The sequence below is a fragment of the Seriola aureovittata genome, chromosome 12, assembly GCF_021018895.1.
Source record: "Seriola aureovittata isolate HTS-2021-v1 ecotype China chromosome 12, ASM2101889v1, whole genome shotgun sequence".
Lineage (NCBI taxonomy): Eukaryota > Metazoa > Chordata > Actinopteri > Carangiformes > Carangidae > Seriola > Seriola aureovittata.
In genome coordinates, this window is record NC_079375.1 from 14,268,378 (window position 1) to 14,284,855 (window position 16,478).

General features: G+C 44.2%; 1 protein-coding gene across 7 annotated transcripts in view; it reads right to left on the minus strand.

Moving 5' to 3' along the window:
* kmt2cb (lysine (K)-specific methyltransferase 2Cb) overlaps positions 1–16,478 on the minus strand; it is a 63,854-nt gene that overhangs the window by 5,117 nt on the left and 42,259 nt on the right. For 5 of the 7 annotated variants that reach the window (XM_056390387.1, XM_056390390.1, XM_056390392.1 and 2 more), the window contains 23 exons: positions 16,420–16,452; positions 15,894–16,043; positions 15,661–15,802; positions 15,313–15,548; positions 15,035–15,108; positions 13,640–13,837; positions 11,426–13,411; positions 10,213–10,526; positions 8,493–10,081; positions 8,270–8,381; positions 8,003–8,069; positions 7,848–7,908; positions 7,485–7,717; positions 4,902–6,539; positions 4,461–4,652; positions 3,094–3,258; positions 2,866–2,995; positions 2,498–2,645; positions 2,152–2,336; positions 1,874–2,010; positions 1,471–1,753; positions 679–860; positions 69–182 (listed from right to left, as the gene is read on the minus strand). In XM_056390387.1, coding sequence (XP_056246362.1) covers positions 69–182; positions 679–860; positions 1,471–1,753; positions 1,874–2,010; positions 2,152–2,336; positions 2,498–2,645; positions 2,866–2,995; positions 3,094–3,258; positions 4,461–4,652; positions 4,902–6,539; positions 7,485–7,717; positions 7,848–7,908; positions 8,003–8,069; positions 8,270–8,381; positions 8,493–10,081; positions 10,213–10,526; positions 11,426–13,411; positions 13,640–13,837; positions 15,035–15,108; positions 15,313–15,548; positions 15,661–15,802; positions 15,894–16,043; positions 16,420–16,452 — 8,369 coding nt within the window. The remainder of the gene's footprint in view (positions 1–68; positions 183–678; positions 861–1,470; positions 1,754–1,873; positions 2,011–2,151; positions 2,337–2,497; positions 2,646–2,865; positions 2,996–3,093; positions 3,259–4,460; positions 4,653–4,901; positions 6,540–7,484; positions 7,718–7,847; positions 7,909–8,002; positions 8,070–8,269; positions 8,382–8,492; positions 10,082–10,212; positions 10,527–11,425; positions 13,412–13,639; positions 13,838–15,034; positions 15,109–15,312; positions 15,549–15,660; positions 15,803–15,893; positions 16,044–16,419; positions 16,453–16,478) is intronic. The other 2 variants (XM_056390389.1, XM_056390386.1) reach the window with 2 other exon arrangements.

Below are 16,478 nucleotides of genomic sequence, written 5' to 3' on the forward strand. Positions count from 1 at the left end.
GAGACATAATAATTGCAAGTTATTCACATTCACTGTGGTGTTTGTGCATGTGTTACACTGGTACAAACCTTAGTTTCAGTGGTTGATCTAGACTGCAGTGGTGATGAGGAACAGTAGAGAAGAAAGCAGCTGTGACTGCAGAAGACCAGGTCATCTTCAGATTTCAAACGGCCTTCAGAATCCTGGTGAGAGAAATTAGTCCAAGTTTTAACAGGATGAATAAGGAATGAGATGTTAAATCAAAGCCTGACCAATGTGAACTGCGTAAGCTCCACTGACGTTGAAAGAAGTTATGAAATAAACATCAAAAACATACAATATTTAAATAACCAAAATACTCTCAAGACTGACGTCATGGGGTATGCTATTTAACCCACTAATTGATCCGAAATGGATTTAACTCCAGCAGGCTGGATTTACATAATCAAGGATAACCAGAGCATTACTGTGGTACTGTGTGTGTATGAATATATGTGTGCAGCCCTTCAGGCTGAATGTGGGCACATCTAGTCCCATATATATTTAAAGCATCCTGTACTTTATTAGACCCTTTGGTTGTAGCGCTTTTAAGTCATGGTATAATGATAATGTCGATTCTCTATTAACTGCTATGGTCTCAAAAATCACACTTTTAGCATCAAAAGTGCTCCAGTTAAAGGGTGGTCTGACTTAATATACCTCGCTGCTGTGCTGAACAGTCCTTATCATTTGATTCATTGCCTTCATGTGAGCAGGGAGATCTTTGATAGATTTCTGTACTCCATTTCCCAGAACCACCACCTTACAGTGGCAGCACCACTGTGGTTTACATCCAGGGCTGGCAGGGGTCTTGTGGTCAGGTCCTCGAGCTACAGCTGCACCTGATGCAAAAGAGAACATGATTTTAAAATTGATATCCATTTCAAAATACATAATACATTCTGTGATTATAACCCTGCAGATGTATGATACTCGACTTTAAGTAAACAAATAAATATAAGCTTGGTAAGTAAAACACCCTATTTCAGCAGTAAAGGAAATTAAACTACACAATTGAGGCACCTGCCCCTGTCTCTTGGTGAGCTGTCAATTTCTTATTTACATGGTTCTGTGCTGACAGCACTCATTAGGCCTGTTACTACAGTTCTGACAGCAATAAGCAGGAGTGTGTATGGTACAGTCTTCTGAATGAAAATTGTTTACTCTATTTCATTAGCTGAGAGAATCACTTAAATTAATACGCTGGCCTCAGCCCCATAATGATATGCAAAACAAAACAGGCGTCTGTAAATACTGTTAAGAAAGATAATCACTCATGTAGATGTTTAAAGGGAAACAATTACATATCAAGATTGTGTTGCTGCTTTGTGCTTTTTCACAGGAAGTCATTATGTCAGGCTTAAATCAGACATGACATTTCAATTAAAGGCTGTGTTGCAGTGTTTGGGGGAATCAGAGATGCTCTTGTTTAATTTAGGTTTATTCCTTCACCTGGGCTGTTGGGATGGAAGCGGAAATGATGTGCCTGCTGCTGTTGCATCATCCCATGTGCTCCAATGGGTCTTATCATCTGTCCAGGCCGCCCGTGAAGCCCCCCATTGTCTCCTTGTCCATGGAAGAGCATGGGAGGCCGAGGCTCCATGCCATGGGGGCCCACCCTTGGACCACTGAGCATAGATAGGGGCCCCCTGTCTGGGGTGCTGCTGACCTCATAGCTACTGGGGATCTTCACACATAGTAGGTCTGAAATGGCTGCGACTACACCTGTGATGTTCTGAGGAAAAAACAAAAAGCAAACAAACCTTTATATCCTTGGCAATTTCTGTGGTGCTCCTACAAAAGTAGGACTAAGTCTATGCTGAATTCCTGTGAAAGTAAATATAAGTATTTTTACCTCAGCTGCAGCTGGTCTCAGTGTGATAGCTACAGACACCAGCCTTTGCTTGGAATCATTAGACACATGTCCAAAGGGGGGCCCAAAGAACATTGCAGATGGCTCAGTCTTAATATCTTGCAGTTTGATCTCTGACCCTAGAGAATAAAAAAAAGGAGGAAATTCATAAAATTTGCCACACTGTTAAGGTATTCTAGAGTTGTGTTTCAACTGCATACACAAACGCATACAATTAACTGTGATTAGTTTTTAATTATTGTGTAGTTGTGTATCTTTACCTTTCCCATCAGGTGCAGGAAGCATGGGGAGGACAGGAGACAGGCAGGGGGATGGTGGCTCTTCCTTCACAAGAGAAAGGTCTGGGTAGCGACTGATCTCCATGCCAACCACACTCTCAGGAGATGAGGATGGAACAAAACTGTCAGGTGTGTCCCTGTCTTTGCACGGCTCCTGTCCTCTGTTACTGTTAACATTTGGTGAGGAGAAACAAAAAAACATTAACCACTTCTGTCAAACACAATCTGCAGCCAAAATTAATCATCATAAAGGATTACTCAAAACGGTTATATGAGACGATACTGGTGCTGCAATTCATTGAAAGAATTACAGTTACTCATCTGTTACCTGAGCTCCTCCTGGTTGTTGTGTGGAGGGGTTGGGAGGGAGGCTGGTACGTCCACAGTTTTGGGTCCCTGTGCGATGGCCCTGGCAAGCAGATCTTCCTCAGTCCTAAATGGGACATGTAGTGGCTTCGGGACCAGGCCTTTGGACACTATATGAAACAGGAGCACAATGTCATTATGAAATGTACAATCACACAATGCTTGTCTGTAATGATGGAAATACATCATATCTGCTTTCTGTTTTCCTGAACCTGTTGTGTAATGTGAGATAGTGGGAAAAATGTCACAGTCACTGAAGCTTTTGTTGGAATTTGTTCTTTACGATTCTTCAGAAATTTGACATTAAGGTGCACCGTCATGTATTCTTACCCATGGCAGCAGCTTTGCTGGCCAGCTCTTCTGTTGTGGCAAATCCATTGATCATTTTCTGTCGGTTCACAGGTGGTGGGGTGGGAGGGAGAGATGCCGGCGGTGTTGGTGGATTACTCAGGTTACTCTGCTGTGGGAATCAAGATCAATGCAATGTCAGCACACCATGCTGCACACACATCACTCTGTTTACCCAGTTTAAACATAGTAAGGTAAGCGGGTAGGCACCTTGTAGGCCAGCTGGGAGTAATAGTCAGACACTCCATCTAGTGAGGCGCTGCCAAAAGTACCAGATAAGAGGTTCTCTCCATTGAGCTGGCCGCTGCCATAGGGAGCGAAATGGGCAAAGTTGACCCCAATCAGGGGCTCCATGAGGGGCAGCAGGGAGAGCTGCTGTGTCGAGAGAGAAAAACAACAAGGGGGAAGGGATAGGAATAATATCAGAACATGTCTGTACGGGCAATGGATGTTCTAGCACAGACCACCGCAGGGAAACACTAAGCAAGATGACACCACAGAGAATGTATATATAGAAAATAATAAAAAACAAAAGACATAACATGGCTGGACAATCTTGGATAGAATAATAATAATTTGTTGCATATTTTTTGTTCATCTGCAGAATGTGTTAACATTGCCATGTTTAAATGACCCCACTCTGCTTACTGCAGATCTTAGGCAGGCTAATTCTGTATCTTCTTTTAAATCTCTTCTTAAGACTCACTTTTATTGCATGGCCTTTTATTGACTGTTGTTTTTATTGTATATTTTAGTTTGGATTTTATTATTTGCTTTTCTGTTTTTATTGTAAAGCACATTGTAACTTTGTTTTGAATGGTGCTATATAAATAAAGTTATTATCATTATTACTTGTTTATTATTTAATAAACTAAGCAGGTTCTTAATCATTTTACAGTATTGTAAGTGGCTTCAGTTTGTTCTTTTAAGATCAAATAAAACTTTTATCATTTCAAAAAGATAATTCTTTAATCAATATAAACAGTGGTTGTGGATTTTGTATGAACGTTATTTCATCATTACATAGTTATTTTAGATCCTGTAAAATGTAAAGAAAAGGAAACTAAACAAGCTAATGCTCAAGCCAGTTATCTACTTCTTTTCAGACTTCAGAACCAGTCAGGTGAATGTTTGCAGCATCAAACAGTTAACTTTTCAGTAGTTAAAGAAGAGTTAACAGTCTTAGTTGTAGTTTCCCCTTGAGCAGAATCCATCTTATACTTCTGAGAAACTAACAATACATTCTCATTTAGTGTTTGCTAAACTGTATTAAATGTGATGATGAGATGATATCATACTGCACATTTGATAAAGTTTAAGTAAATAAACCTCAATCAATGAGGGACTTGCAATATAACCATGAATCCCCTTCCACTCTCCTGAATAATAACAGTTCCTAATACCTTGGTGTGCAAGTGTCATCCAACCTAATTACAGTAATGTGCTTGTGATATGTGAAATTACTGCCTGTGTGCTTGTTAGAAACAATTCTCTATTCGGGCTGTAATTAACACTGTAAAATTTGGAATAAAGCATTGTGTGAGGAGCAGGTGATAAGGTGGTAAAATCAATCTTACCTGTTTGATTTGGGCCATTACAGTGTCAGGGCCAGAGTGCATCAGTTGCCTCTCATCTCCTTCCTTCTTCCTTTTCTTGTAGCGAGAAGCAGGTTTCTCTCCTCCTTTTGGTGCTCTCTTGTTCCTCCCTTTCTTCTTCTCCTGTTCAGGAAGCAGAGGTCCAGGGAAGTCAGGGGTGCCATCCGAATATGCCTGGAGACGAGGAAAATGTGTTATGCATTAAAAGGCATGAACAAACTTCAAATTACTTGAGAAGCATTGTGGCTTCAAGTTAGCTGATTTCAAACACGGAGCTATGACTCATTCATAAACTGACAGCTATGACTCATACCAATTTAACTATAATGTGCCTCCCATCTGAATCACTTAGCTAGTCTATGACTCACTATGTTGATCATCTCTTCAGCGCTCTATAACTGTATGACTAACACAAAGACTGACCCCATTGCTGTCCATGGAGCTTTGCCTCAGCAGGGTTTTGCAATCTGCAGGTTCCTCCTCCTCTGAGCGCAGGCTCTCCTCTGACCTCTGCTGGGGCAATCCAGGTGGAGGTGTACACTTGTTCTTCAGAAGGTGCTTCAGTAGTTCATTGCCAGCCTCACCCTTGTTTGGACTTTGCCCTGCAGGGAAGGGAGACGTGCCCCCTTTACTGCCCTCCTCCTTCACAGAGCTCATTTCTGAGCCGATGGGGCCTTCTCTTGGCCCATGACACTCACTGGCATCGGTCTGCTCCAGCTTTATGTTGTTGAGGATCCTGTCATGCTCCTGAGCCTGTGTCCTTGCTGTGTCTGATGACATACCAGGTTGTCCAGACTGTCCTCCAGAAAGCTGCCTTTCCAGCTCTGAATGACTGGGGGTTGAAGATCCCAGTAACGGGGACCTTGACAAATCCTGGTCTCCGAAGAGATGGGTGTTTCTGGTTGGAGTTGAGGATGTGTCTGAGACGCATGGTGTGAGAGGGGCTGTTAGGTCAGAGTGTGGAGTTGAAGGTGTCTTGACTGAATCTGCGTCATCATCTTTCTTCTTTTTGCGGCTCCTCTTCTTTTTCCCTTTCTCATCTGGGATGATGTTGGAGTAAAGTTGGATAAGAGACTGACCGGAGCCTGGAAAGTTAGATGGCAGAGGTGTAGCTGAGTCAAATGGTGGACCCTCACCTGGCATCTGAAGCATCATTCCTGGACCACTGAACTGACGAGGCCTTGGCTGACCCTGGGGGAAGTTAGGTGCTTGTAGGGCAAGATTATCAGGCCCTAAACCAGGCCCCATATCTGGGGGCATCATCCCATTACCCATCAAAGATCTCCTTTCACCTTGCATAAATGTTCCAGGTGGTGAGCCCATTCCAGGCGGCATGCCCTGTTGCTGGGGAAACACTGGACCAAGAGGCTGTTGCTGTAGAGGGGGCCTCTGAGGCTGCATGAAGTCTTGTGGCAGCTCTGCATTAAAAAATGGCATCTGAGCGAGGGGCGCCATGTTCCCTTCTGGCCCCATCATCCCTTGCTGCTCCATTTCCATACGGTGTTTCAGGGCTCTCTGTCGTTCAACCTCCTGCATGAGCTGTACCCGCTGTCTCTCCTGCTGCTCCCTAAGCCTCTCTCTCCTCTCCCTCTCCTGGAATCCTTCACTGAATGGATTGTTGTCATCAAACTTCACACCACCTGCCTGCATGGGTTTTACACCACCTGGTGGAGCTGGTGGTGCTTGGGGCTCCACAGGCATTTGTGAGTGCTGAGGTATATTACCCATTGGCATTTGATGGGGCTGGCCTGGATTTCCCACAGGTACCTGGGGGGGCATTATTGGTGGCATTCCTGGTCCACCCATGGGCATGGGAGCACCCGGATGCCAGCCAGGTGGTGGGTTGGGCATACGTGGCGGAGCATTTGTCTGGCCAGGATGAAGTGGCATCTGCATCATCGGGTTCATAGGAGGCTGAACCATTGGTGGTCCACTGGGGACCATGCCAGCAGGGCCTGGCATAGGGTGTATCCCGGGCATTATGGGTGTCATATTGTTTTGCTGGTGTTTCACTCTGTACTCCTCTATAAGTTCAGCATGCTCCTTCTGCTGCTTGCGGATCTATAACAAAACAAAATTCACAAGAAAAATATGATTGAGGATCTCTATGAAATTTACAATGAAATTATGTATTGCTTGCAAGCTATTTTATCACATTTACAAGACAAACTTATGAGGACAGGTTTACCCATGGGAGGAAGTGAATGATTTTGCTTTCAAATTGCAGCTCGGAAAAAAATAACTTTAGAGCCAGAGTTGGGAAGAACAATCAGCCAAAATTCTTTTTTTTTTTCAGCACTACTCTTAGGGAGTCAAAGCAGGTTGAGAGGCGCAATGCAGATTGTGTACGTGGAATTCTTCTATTTGTTTATATGTATTATTATATCACTTTTCAAGTCTGCCTGGGTAGAAAACAGCTGGATGTCTTCAGTTCTTTGGTACACATTTAATTTATTTTTATCTGGAGAAGAGGTGTTGTCTTTGACTGTATCTTACCTTTATGGCGAACTGAAAAAAGTAATTAATTAGTCTGATTGGTAAAATATATAATGTACCTATAGGGTATGCATAGGAAGTTATACTATTCTCAATTAACCTTGCACTAATGTGAGTGTTGTTGCTATGCAACTTGCTGTGAGAAAATCATATTATCTCATGTGACTGAGATGAAAAACTTTTAATAATACCGATTAAATTGTATAATAACAGAAAACAATTAGTTTAATTAAAAATAAGGTGTTTTGTTTTCATGTTTTTCCTGATACACCTTATTTTAGCATAACACACTGCCCATAACCATAGGTTCCATTTTGCCTGCTGTTTGCTGCCATATAAGGGAAAATAATTCTGGAGGAGGGCTGTATTTGACCCACAGTTTGTTATTTATGTCTACTTTAAACTCTGCTCATAGAAACAGTTAAAAAAGGACAATGCTTAGGACGGTCATTGTGTGAAGTAGGGCTGAGACAGAATTCAGCAGTGAAGCTTGACAGGCCCAGCATTTACCTGCTCCAGTTGTTTCTGCACCACTCCCTGCTGCTCTGTGACATGTTTGAGCTGCTCAGCGTCCTCCTCAGGGAACTCTCTCCCTGCCTTCTTAGCTGTTCTCTGCTTGGCAGACAGGGCTTTCTTAGACTTCCTGTGAGCTCCGATCTTCTCTTCCAGAAACTTCTGCTGCATTTGAAGTAGTTGCTGAGTCTCCTGGAGCCATTCCTCGTACTGAGCCCTCTGAGCATTGTCTGAAAGAAGAAAAAGGCTCTTTTGTTAACAATCTTGAGAGCATAAAAAACAAACATCTTAACTTTTCTACTCCTGACAAACCTTCAAACCAAAAAGTTGAAAATGCATATAAATTTTTCCAGAACTTACTGACAAATCCTGGTCCAAAGTTTGGGGGATTCAGTCTTGTTACTTGTGTCAATTTACCATCCTGAAAGCAAGGTTGACAAGTATGTTGTTATATATTTGATATTTTACGTTATATAGCATTATAACCCTATCTAAAAAAATAATAGTTTCATTACCTGTCCAAGAACTTGTGGAGGAAGCGGTGTACTTTCAGGACAAGGTGGTACAGGACCAGGAGGAAATCTGTAATACAGCAAAACCACAGCCATGCATCATTTCATGATTCAAACAATTACAGTAGACACTCAATTCAATTCTTCAAATAGTTGCACAATATCCATGTGGTTATTATGCTGGTATTGTCATTAAAACCCTTTACTCCCACTAAGAGTAATGCATTTTCTTTTCATCAAATTCATATGGAACCAAAGTGAACTTTTTACCTGTTCATGACCATCGGGGCCATTCCCATGTTGTTCTGAACCATAACCTTGTTGATGCCTTTCAGGGCAACCATTTTGGCTTTCATGATGGGGTCAGTGATGGCATCAAAATCTGTAAATAACAAACAACGCACCGTCAGAAATAATCACTTTGCAAAAAAGAGCGATAATCCCAAACATTAACTTATACTGACATCTAGAAGTTCTGGTTTAAATAATTTACCAATGTTGGGGAAAAAGGAGTCGCTGGAACGTTGTCGTATCATGGCTTGCATCTGCCTCTGCTGCTGTTGCTCCTGCCTCTCCTGGTCTAGGAGGTCCTGCAATAGGAGTGGCTGCTCCTCAAGCAGAAGAGGACGATGTTGGTTGTGCTGACCCATCGCCTGGTTCAATGCTGTCTGCTGGGCCTGAGTCAGACCGCTCTGGTCCACTCCAGGGGTTAGCCCCACCTGGTGGTCGGCTCCAAAGCCAGTCAGAGAGGCTTCTCCTGCAGTGGTGGCGTCAGATATTGTTTGACTCATTGTAAGTCCGGAGGTATGCTGAGTGTCAGTGACTTGGTTCTGCTGGGGCATGAGGTTACCTCCTTGAGTGACAGATTCAACGATTGGATTTAATGACTGCTCCTCAGGCTGCTGCTTAATGAGTAAACTAGAAAGGACTGGGGTGGAGTCAGAGAGAACTCCCTGCTGGTTTGAGGTTAAGGTGTTTCCAGCAGCTTGCTGGTCTATCACCTCAGGAGGTTTCTGACAGTCTTTGACCTCTGTTTTAATTTCTTTCCCAGGTGCTAAAGAAGCAGAGTCCTGATTCCCAGGGGCTTCCATCTTGACCTCAGCTGAAGACTGCTCACCTGAGGCCTCCGACTTCGCCAGTGCAGATGCTGAACTGGACGAAGCCTCACTTTCAGTACTTGAGTTTTTGTTGATGTCTGTGGTGTCAGTGTTATCATCCATGGGATCACTGAGATCCAATTCCTCATTAAACATGTCTTTCTTGATGTCATCTAGGTCAGGGTCGGTATAAGCAATGATATCAAATTTCCCAGATGTTAGGAAGTCATCAAGGTGTAGGTCATTTGTCTCCAGGTCTAGGTCTTTACCATCTTCAGGATCCAAATTTAGGTTTTCCAGGTCAGCATCCACCAGGTCTTTCACCTCCACATCCTCCAGATCTTTGACTGCGGATTCTTCTGCATCTAGTTTCTCCTCCACAGCTTCAGTGCTGGCCACTGAGACAGTTTCGGTCTGCCCAGCAGGGGGTGCAGTCAGGATCATTGATGCTGCCATGTTCTGGCTCTCATTTGAAGCAGGCTGACTCATGGATCTCATCAAAGGAGACTGTTTGAGTGTGTTGTTTCCTGACATTTGGGCTTGCTGATGAAGATTGTCCATGCTGGCAGATAGCTGTACATGGCCAGTCTGGCTTGCCATAGGGTCCATCATCCTAGGCCCCTGATTTAAGGGGAACCTGGAATCGGGTGCTCCTGGAAAGCCTGCTGGTCTTTGAACCTGCAAGTTGGGATCTATGTTGCTTCCTTGCATGGCACCTGGTGGAAATGGCATACGTGGCCTGTTTTCTGCTGCTCTGTGCCGCAGCTCAATGAAAGGCTGGCCCATTATGTTGTGCTGTTGCACTGGCATTCCACGTGGTGGGAAGTGTTGGGGCAGCCCCATAGGGTTGCCTCCCATATTCTTTGCCATTTCTGCAGACATGGAGCGCCTCATTTGAGGAGGTATATCCTGCATCGGGTGTTGCCCCCGGGGAAAGAACTCTTGGGGCCCATGTGGGCCTAGAACGCCAGGTGGAAATGCAAACCTAAAATAGGATAAAAAAGAATATATTAAAAAAGAGGAGGGGCATTGCTAGATTTGTGCAGCGATGAGCTATCAATTACAACATATTCAAAGCTCAAAGTGAAATAAAAACAATAACACTGTATCACCAACCTTGGTCCCTGATGTCTCAAATTAGGATCTCCAGGATGTGGGCCCCGGTGGATTTGTCCCTCATTAGGAAAAGAGACACGCTGATCCCCTGGAAAAGGTCCAGGAAACCTCATTGGCCCTCTCATGGGTCCTTGTCCAGGATAAGGTGGGGGAGGTCGGTTGAACATTTCCCCCTGTTGCCCAGGGCCCTCCTGGGGCCAGGGTCGTGGTGTTCCTGGGGCTATGTTACCAGCAGGCTCTTGAGGGCCCCTCTCCTGTCGAATCGCACTCCTTTGTTGCTGCTGCTTTAGGATTAGTTCTCTAATTCGTTGTCGCTATAAAACAACAAGCGTACAGAAATTTAAGCCTTTTTAAACACAAGGTCAATGAGCCATTTCTAGCTCACAATAATGCTTGTCAGTTCATTCTACAGTTAATGTGTAGCAATGCAAGTCAAATGTCCCTTTTTTAAATTGATTGCTTATGCATACTTTCAATTCTGCAAAAGCACATAAGTTTTCATTTCCTATATCTGACATGTTGTCATGTTCTGAAAACATACATTGACGGTGTTGATCTGTTTCCTGCTATATTTACATATACTGTACATACACTAACAAAGAGGTAAATTGTACTTATATCTTTAATCTATATTTTTTTAATTTAGGCATCGTTTCCGTCTTGTATAAAAACCTTTTACTCCCTAACATTATAGAAACCCATCAAAGAATGGAGCAAACAGGTCACCTATGTTTTATTTTGTTTCCTTTTGTGTATCTGTGCCCATGTTTCATGTTGGCTTGAATCGGTAACTGAATTGCTGCGTAGGTTGTTTTGTGACAGAATAAAGTCAAATCATGATCAGATAATGAGACAGGTTATTAACAAACCTGCTTTTGTGCAAAGCGACTTACAAGTGAGGGACATCACTAAAGCTTCAATGTGGTAGGAGACCTTGGTGTAAGTACTAGGTGCTTCATCTTTTTAATTAGTGCAAAGAGATCAAGTAAAGAAGTGTATCGACAGTGCATAGTAAGTGATAGTTAGGCATGTTAGGTTGTTAGAGGTGTTAGGAGAGGACCCAGAATGTAACAAAATATTAATGATAAAAATAAGTAATACTTTAATTACATTGTTAAGAATTGAATGAAATGAATTGCCAAAAATAACAGTTCAATAGTCCTGTATGAATGAACAGATTTAGAATAGAATGTAAACAAGAGTATTCATGTACCTGTCTGAGTCTTTCCTCACTCTCAGCGAGAGCAACACCCTGAGCCTCAGACGGCATTTGTGGGTTGTTCGACAGTTGGCCTGGGTCTTGAGGGACACTTCCATTGTTACCCACAGCCGACTGCTCTTTCATTTCCATTTTCTCTGTTGACTGTGGACGAGGGGTCATGGGGGCTTGTTCAAATGGGTCATGGCCAGGAGTCAGACTGGGTCTTCTGGAAGGTGACTGAATAAATCCATCTTCAGACACACTTGGGTGTTTTGGTGTTTGTGAGCCTGGATGAGAGAAGGGCTCCTGAAGCCTGCCTTGGGGTAGGGGGAAAGGGTCCTGGCTTCCCATTGGTCCTGGCCTTGGCACTTGTCTGCTGAGCCCATCAGGACCAGGCCGTGGGGTCCCTGGAGGCTGGGCGTAAGGGTCATTAAGCATTGGTCTGGGGGCCCCAGGCTGAGGAAACATGTCGCTACTTCCTGGCCTTGATGTCCCAGGTGTGCTAGTAAATGGCTCTATTGGCCCCCTCTGGCTGCCTGGTGACTTGGAAAACCTTTCTCCCAATGATGGCCGTGGAGTACCAGGTGGCTGAGCATAAGGGTCCACTGAGTGGGAAGGTGACATCCTCTGTCCCGGGTGCGACTGATGAGTGAACTGGTTCATCCCACTGGGGCGTGGAGTAGCAGGAGCCTGTGAGTAAGGATCTGAGGATGGGCTAGGGATGTTTGATGGCTGACTGTAGTTGTCATGCGGACGCGGGGTACCGGGAGGTCGAGCATAAGGCTCGAAAAATTGACGAGATTGAGCACCGGGTTCGTTGATGGATCGCTGGTTAACTGTAGACTGAGAGAAAGGGTCAGGAGCTGGCTTGTTAGGAACAGAGGGCTGGGCGAAGGGGTCATATGTAAAGTGGTCAGGCCTTGGAGTGGAAGGTGCATGAGCATAAGGATTTCTAGACATTTGAGTCATTGGTCCTGGCTGAGCAAAGTGCCCCTGAGGGTGATGCTGGCCCATTCTAGGAGGACTGGTGAAGTTGTCATTCCCAGATGGTCTTGGGGTATGCGGAGGCTGAGCATAGGGGTCATTCTGCTGATTCTGAGAGAACCTGTCAGTAGGATGTGGACCTGGGCGGCTGAAAGGATCCTGAGCCTGAGGAGGGGGCATAGGTGTTTTGAACAGAGGGACCGAGCCAGACTCATTACTTCCGGGGATTGGTGTTAATAAAGGCCTTGAGTAAGGGTCAGACAAAATCATCCTGTTCTGAGCCATGCGTTGATAGGCCTCTGTTCTTATCATGGGCCTTGAGTACGGATCTCTGCCTGGTGAACCCATTGGTGGTCTTCCCTGAGCTGCCTGACTGGCCCTGGGTGGACCCATGGGCTTCAAAAAAGGGTCCATTTCCCCAGTTGGCCTTGGGGTGTCAGGAGGTTTGGCATAAGGATCACTGCTCATGGATGTTGGAGAGCCAAAAGATTCATGAGCAGGAGAGGGTCGACCTCTGTCCTGCTGCTCCATCAAGGAAGTGGGGGATTTACCAGATTCCACCATTCTGCGACAGGTATTTGGCCCGAGAGTTGGCGGTCTTGGAGTCCCAACCATCTTGGCATATGGGTCCCATGGAGAGGAGGGTCTGGAACCAGAGGAACCTGGTGAGAATACCTGCGGGGACTGAGGTTGGGAGGAAGGGCCAGATGGAGGCGGAGGAGGTGGGCGTAAGAACACATCCTCTGGAGGACCTGAAGTAGGCGTCCCTGGTAGCTGTGGCCTGGCAAAGGCTTCTTTAGAGTTGAGCTGCTGCATGGGGGACATGCTGCCATTGCTGGGCTGGGAAGCTGGGCTCTGGTTCCCACTGGTGTTGCCGTCTCCCTCTGACTGGCTGTTGGTCTGCTGCTGTTGCTGCTGCTGCTGTTGTTGCTGCTGGAGTTGCTCGTTCTTAACTTGCTCCAATTTCTGAGTGGCTTCAATCTTGGCTTGCTGTTTGCTTTTCTGCCTCATTTGCTGTTGGAAGGGCACAGTGAAAAATGGAATTAGACATCAAAAAGGATGCAGCAAATATCAGTCTCATGCCAAAAATGAACTGGACCTACTAACCACCAATGTCATCAGGGTTAATGTGGAGGATAGTGAAGTTGTTTAGGGAGCTTTACTAAACCACCACTTCTTAGCTGTCTTAATATAAAGTGGACCTGCCGCTGCATTCGCTGACTTCATTGCATACACTCTTACCTGTCTAAACTTCCACTCTTGTTCATGCTCTGACTCTTTTGGTTTCAAAGGGTCTTTAAACAGCAGTTCTGTGTCTAGTGGTATGTTGGGATCAAACACCTCAGGGGGCTGTTGCTGTGGATGATGCCTCTTCACCGTCTCATTCGACATCTGGACTTTGTTGATGCGCAGGGCTGCTCGGTTATCTCTTGCCTTTTGCTAAACAGCAAATCAATCACAATTGCAAAACAAACAAAAAACAAACAAAAAAAAACACATCAGGCATGAATACTTTATAAACACAAGACTGCAGGAAAAAAAGAGGTTATTTGTGCAACCCTGATTTGCTAATAAGTGTGATACTGGAGAAATTTCACTCATACTAATTAAAAAAAATACTGGTGTGTGATGTTAAATTCTCTTTCACAGCATTTGCTTCAATATCTCTCTATGATACGTGAGGACTTCAGTATTAGCTGGCAAAGTCATATCAAAAGATGACTTCCAGTTGCCCTCATGAGTCCAACTACCTCAGAGTGGACTTCATGCTCACAACAGCATGATGGGTAAGAGCAATGATATTCAAATTTTACAACCTCCCACATGCATGGATCGAGCATCAGACAGCAACTGCACCAACATCCCAAACAGATACGACCTGAGACAGGGTACAGAAAATCATCGAAATGCTGGCTGTTTGTGAACATTGACTACTCTCTTTGACCACAGCCATCCTGTTTGTGATCCAGCAGCAGGGGTTATTTGGGCTTAATATTAAATATAACATTTCTATTTGATTTTGAATCAGTAAGGCCCTAAATCACTGAACATGTCCAATGGATTGCTGCTGCACTGCCATTTTTACCCACACCATTTAGTAATTTGACTTCTCCAATTAAACATTTTATTCTTTGGTATACTGGGTCTTTTGGTTGCATAGCCAGGATCCTCTTCATACTGTATACAGCACAGAGGATGGAGGTCACCCTGTTCACCCTGTCTCAATCAGGTATCTTAATAGTTGCACTGGGGTGTGGCATATCAAAAGAAAAAGCTATGAAAGAGAAGTGCCGTCATGTAAACCAGTGGCAAAATACCCTTAAAAATCACTAATGCAGGGTGCATTTTTTAATCAAGTCTAGGTCTTTGAAATTGGCCTCTGCCAGATAAAAATTACTTCTAGTGAACTTAATTACTGCGACCATAGTGAGTTCTAACACTGAGCAGAGCTTCCTATGTTAATTAGTTCATCTGTGAATGGCCGGATTTCAAATTGCATTGGCAAGAGGCAAGAGGCCAGATGCGATACAGGAGTCTGCCTTCTGCATACTAATATGTCAATGCAAATAGTAGTGACAGTTCAGCTTTAAGACAGTTGAAGAAAATTAGCAAATTCAACAGAATGGTTGATCTTACCACATATGGGGCCCTGTCTTGTGAACTAGCTTTCCTCCAAAGTTTTGCAATTTGCTTTACTCTTGTGGACCAGTCTGTTGAAAGAATGAGAGGAGGAGTTGTCATGCCAACAGTCTCACGGAGCATACAAGGTATTTTTTGATCTGTGTGACTGAGTCAGTGCAGTGGGTACACCCAAACAATGCCCAGAGATAAGCAGAAATAACAGGAATGACACCACAAACTAAAAAATGATCACTGACTCATCATGGACAATAAAGCTAGAGCCATACACCAACCTGGGTATTCCTCTTTGAGGTTGGGGAAATTGACATTGGTATAGAGGACGGGTGCAACAGTGGCTAGCTCTCCAAGTGTCTCTTCCTTCTCCCACTTAAGTGTACTCCTTTGGGCATTGGACATGGCTTCAGTCTCCCCCTCAGGCAGAGATCCAGGGGGTGTGGGGCCAGGGCCATGGGCCGGGGAGGGCCATGGACCAACTGCCTCTCTAGGCATCTGATTAAACTTTCTATCCCTGTAATAACAAAGGAAAAGAGGTGATGAGGTCACTATGGTCTGATTTTGCTGAGGTAAAAAACAAAACAAAAAATCAATCCTGAAACAGTTTAAAAGGAAGGAAGCATTACCTTGGATTGTCAGTGAAAGGCATACGGTTAAGGGGGGAGAAGTTTTCCGGGATACAGGGTCCTGCTCCTGGATTTGTGGGGAAGCGGTGGTTTGGTCCCATCATACCATTGATCATTGGCATCCTTGGGAACATGGGATTCCCTGCACATAATTTTTAAGAAGTGAATTAGATCCATAGACTTTAGAGTCAAGCTCTATATGTTTGACCATGACAAGGTGATAAATGATGTACCTGGGTTGGGGTGAGGCATGCTAGTGCCAGGTGTGGCAGGAAGGGGCCCTGGACCCTGGGGGTGAGGCATCTGTGGTGGTGGAGGTGGTTGGCTTGTGCTGGGGCTAAGGACTGCTGTGAAGAGATCCTCTACATCCTTACCCTCCAGCTCTGTAATAGAATGTGACAGCACAATGTTGTGTGTGTTAATATTCAACAAGGCAGGAGAGAAAAATTTATATACAACTCTCAAAATGTCAGAATGTATTCCTCCCCTCCCCCTTTTTTGTAATTACATTAGCAAATGGCCACGGAAGAAATCTTGAAAAAGGCAATTTATGGCCTTCATTAGGAGAGATAATAGGATAATTGATTTTGAACATTTACTGATTTAAAGACAACTGTACAATTTATCTCACTGACATGTAAAACTTTATTTAGCAAAATACTGAACCATGGTTCAGTATTGAAGTTCACAAACAAGTCATATTAATAAGCATGGGACAACACTGGATCAAAGTTTTATGAAAAGGATGAAATTACAAACCTGGAATTTTGTAAAGTTTGCTGAGAATTGATTCTGAAACAAAGAAAGAATCAGAGAAA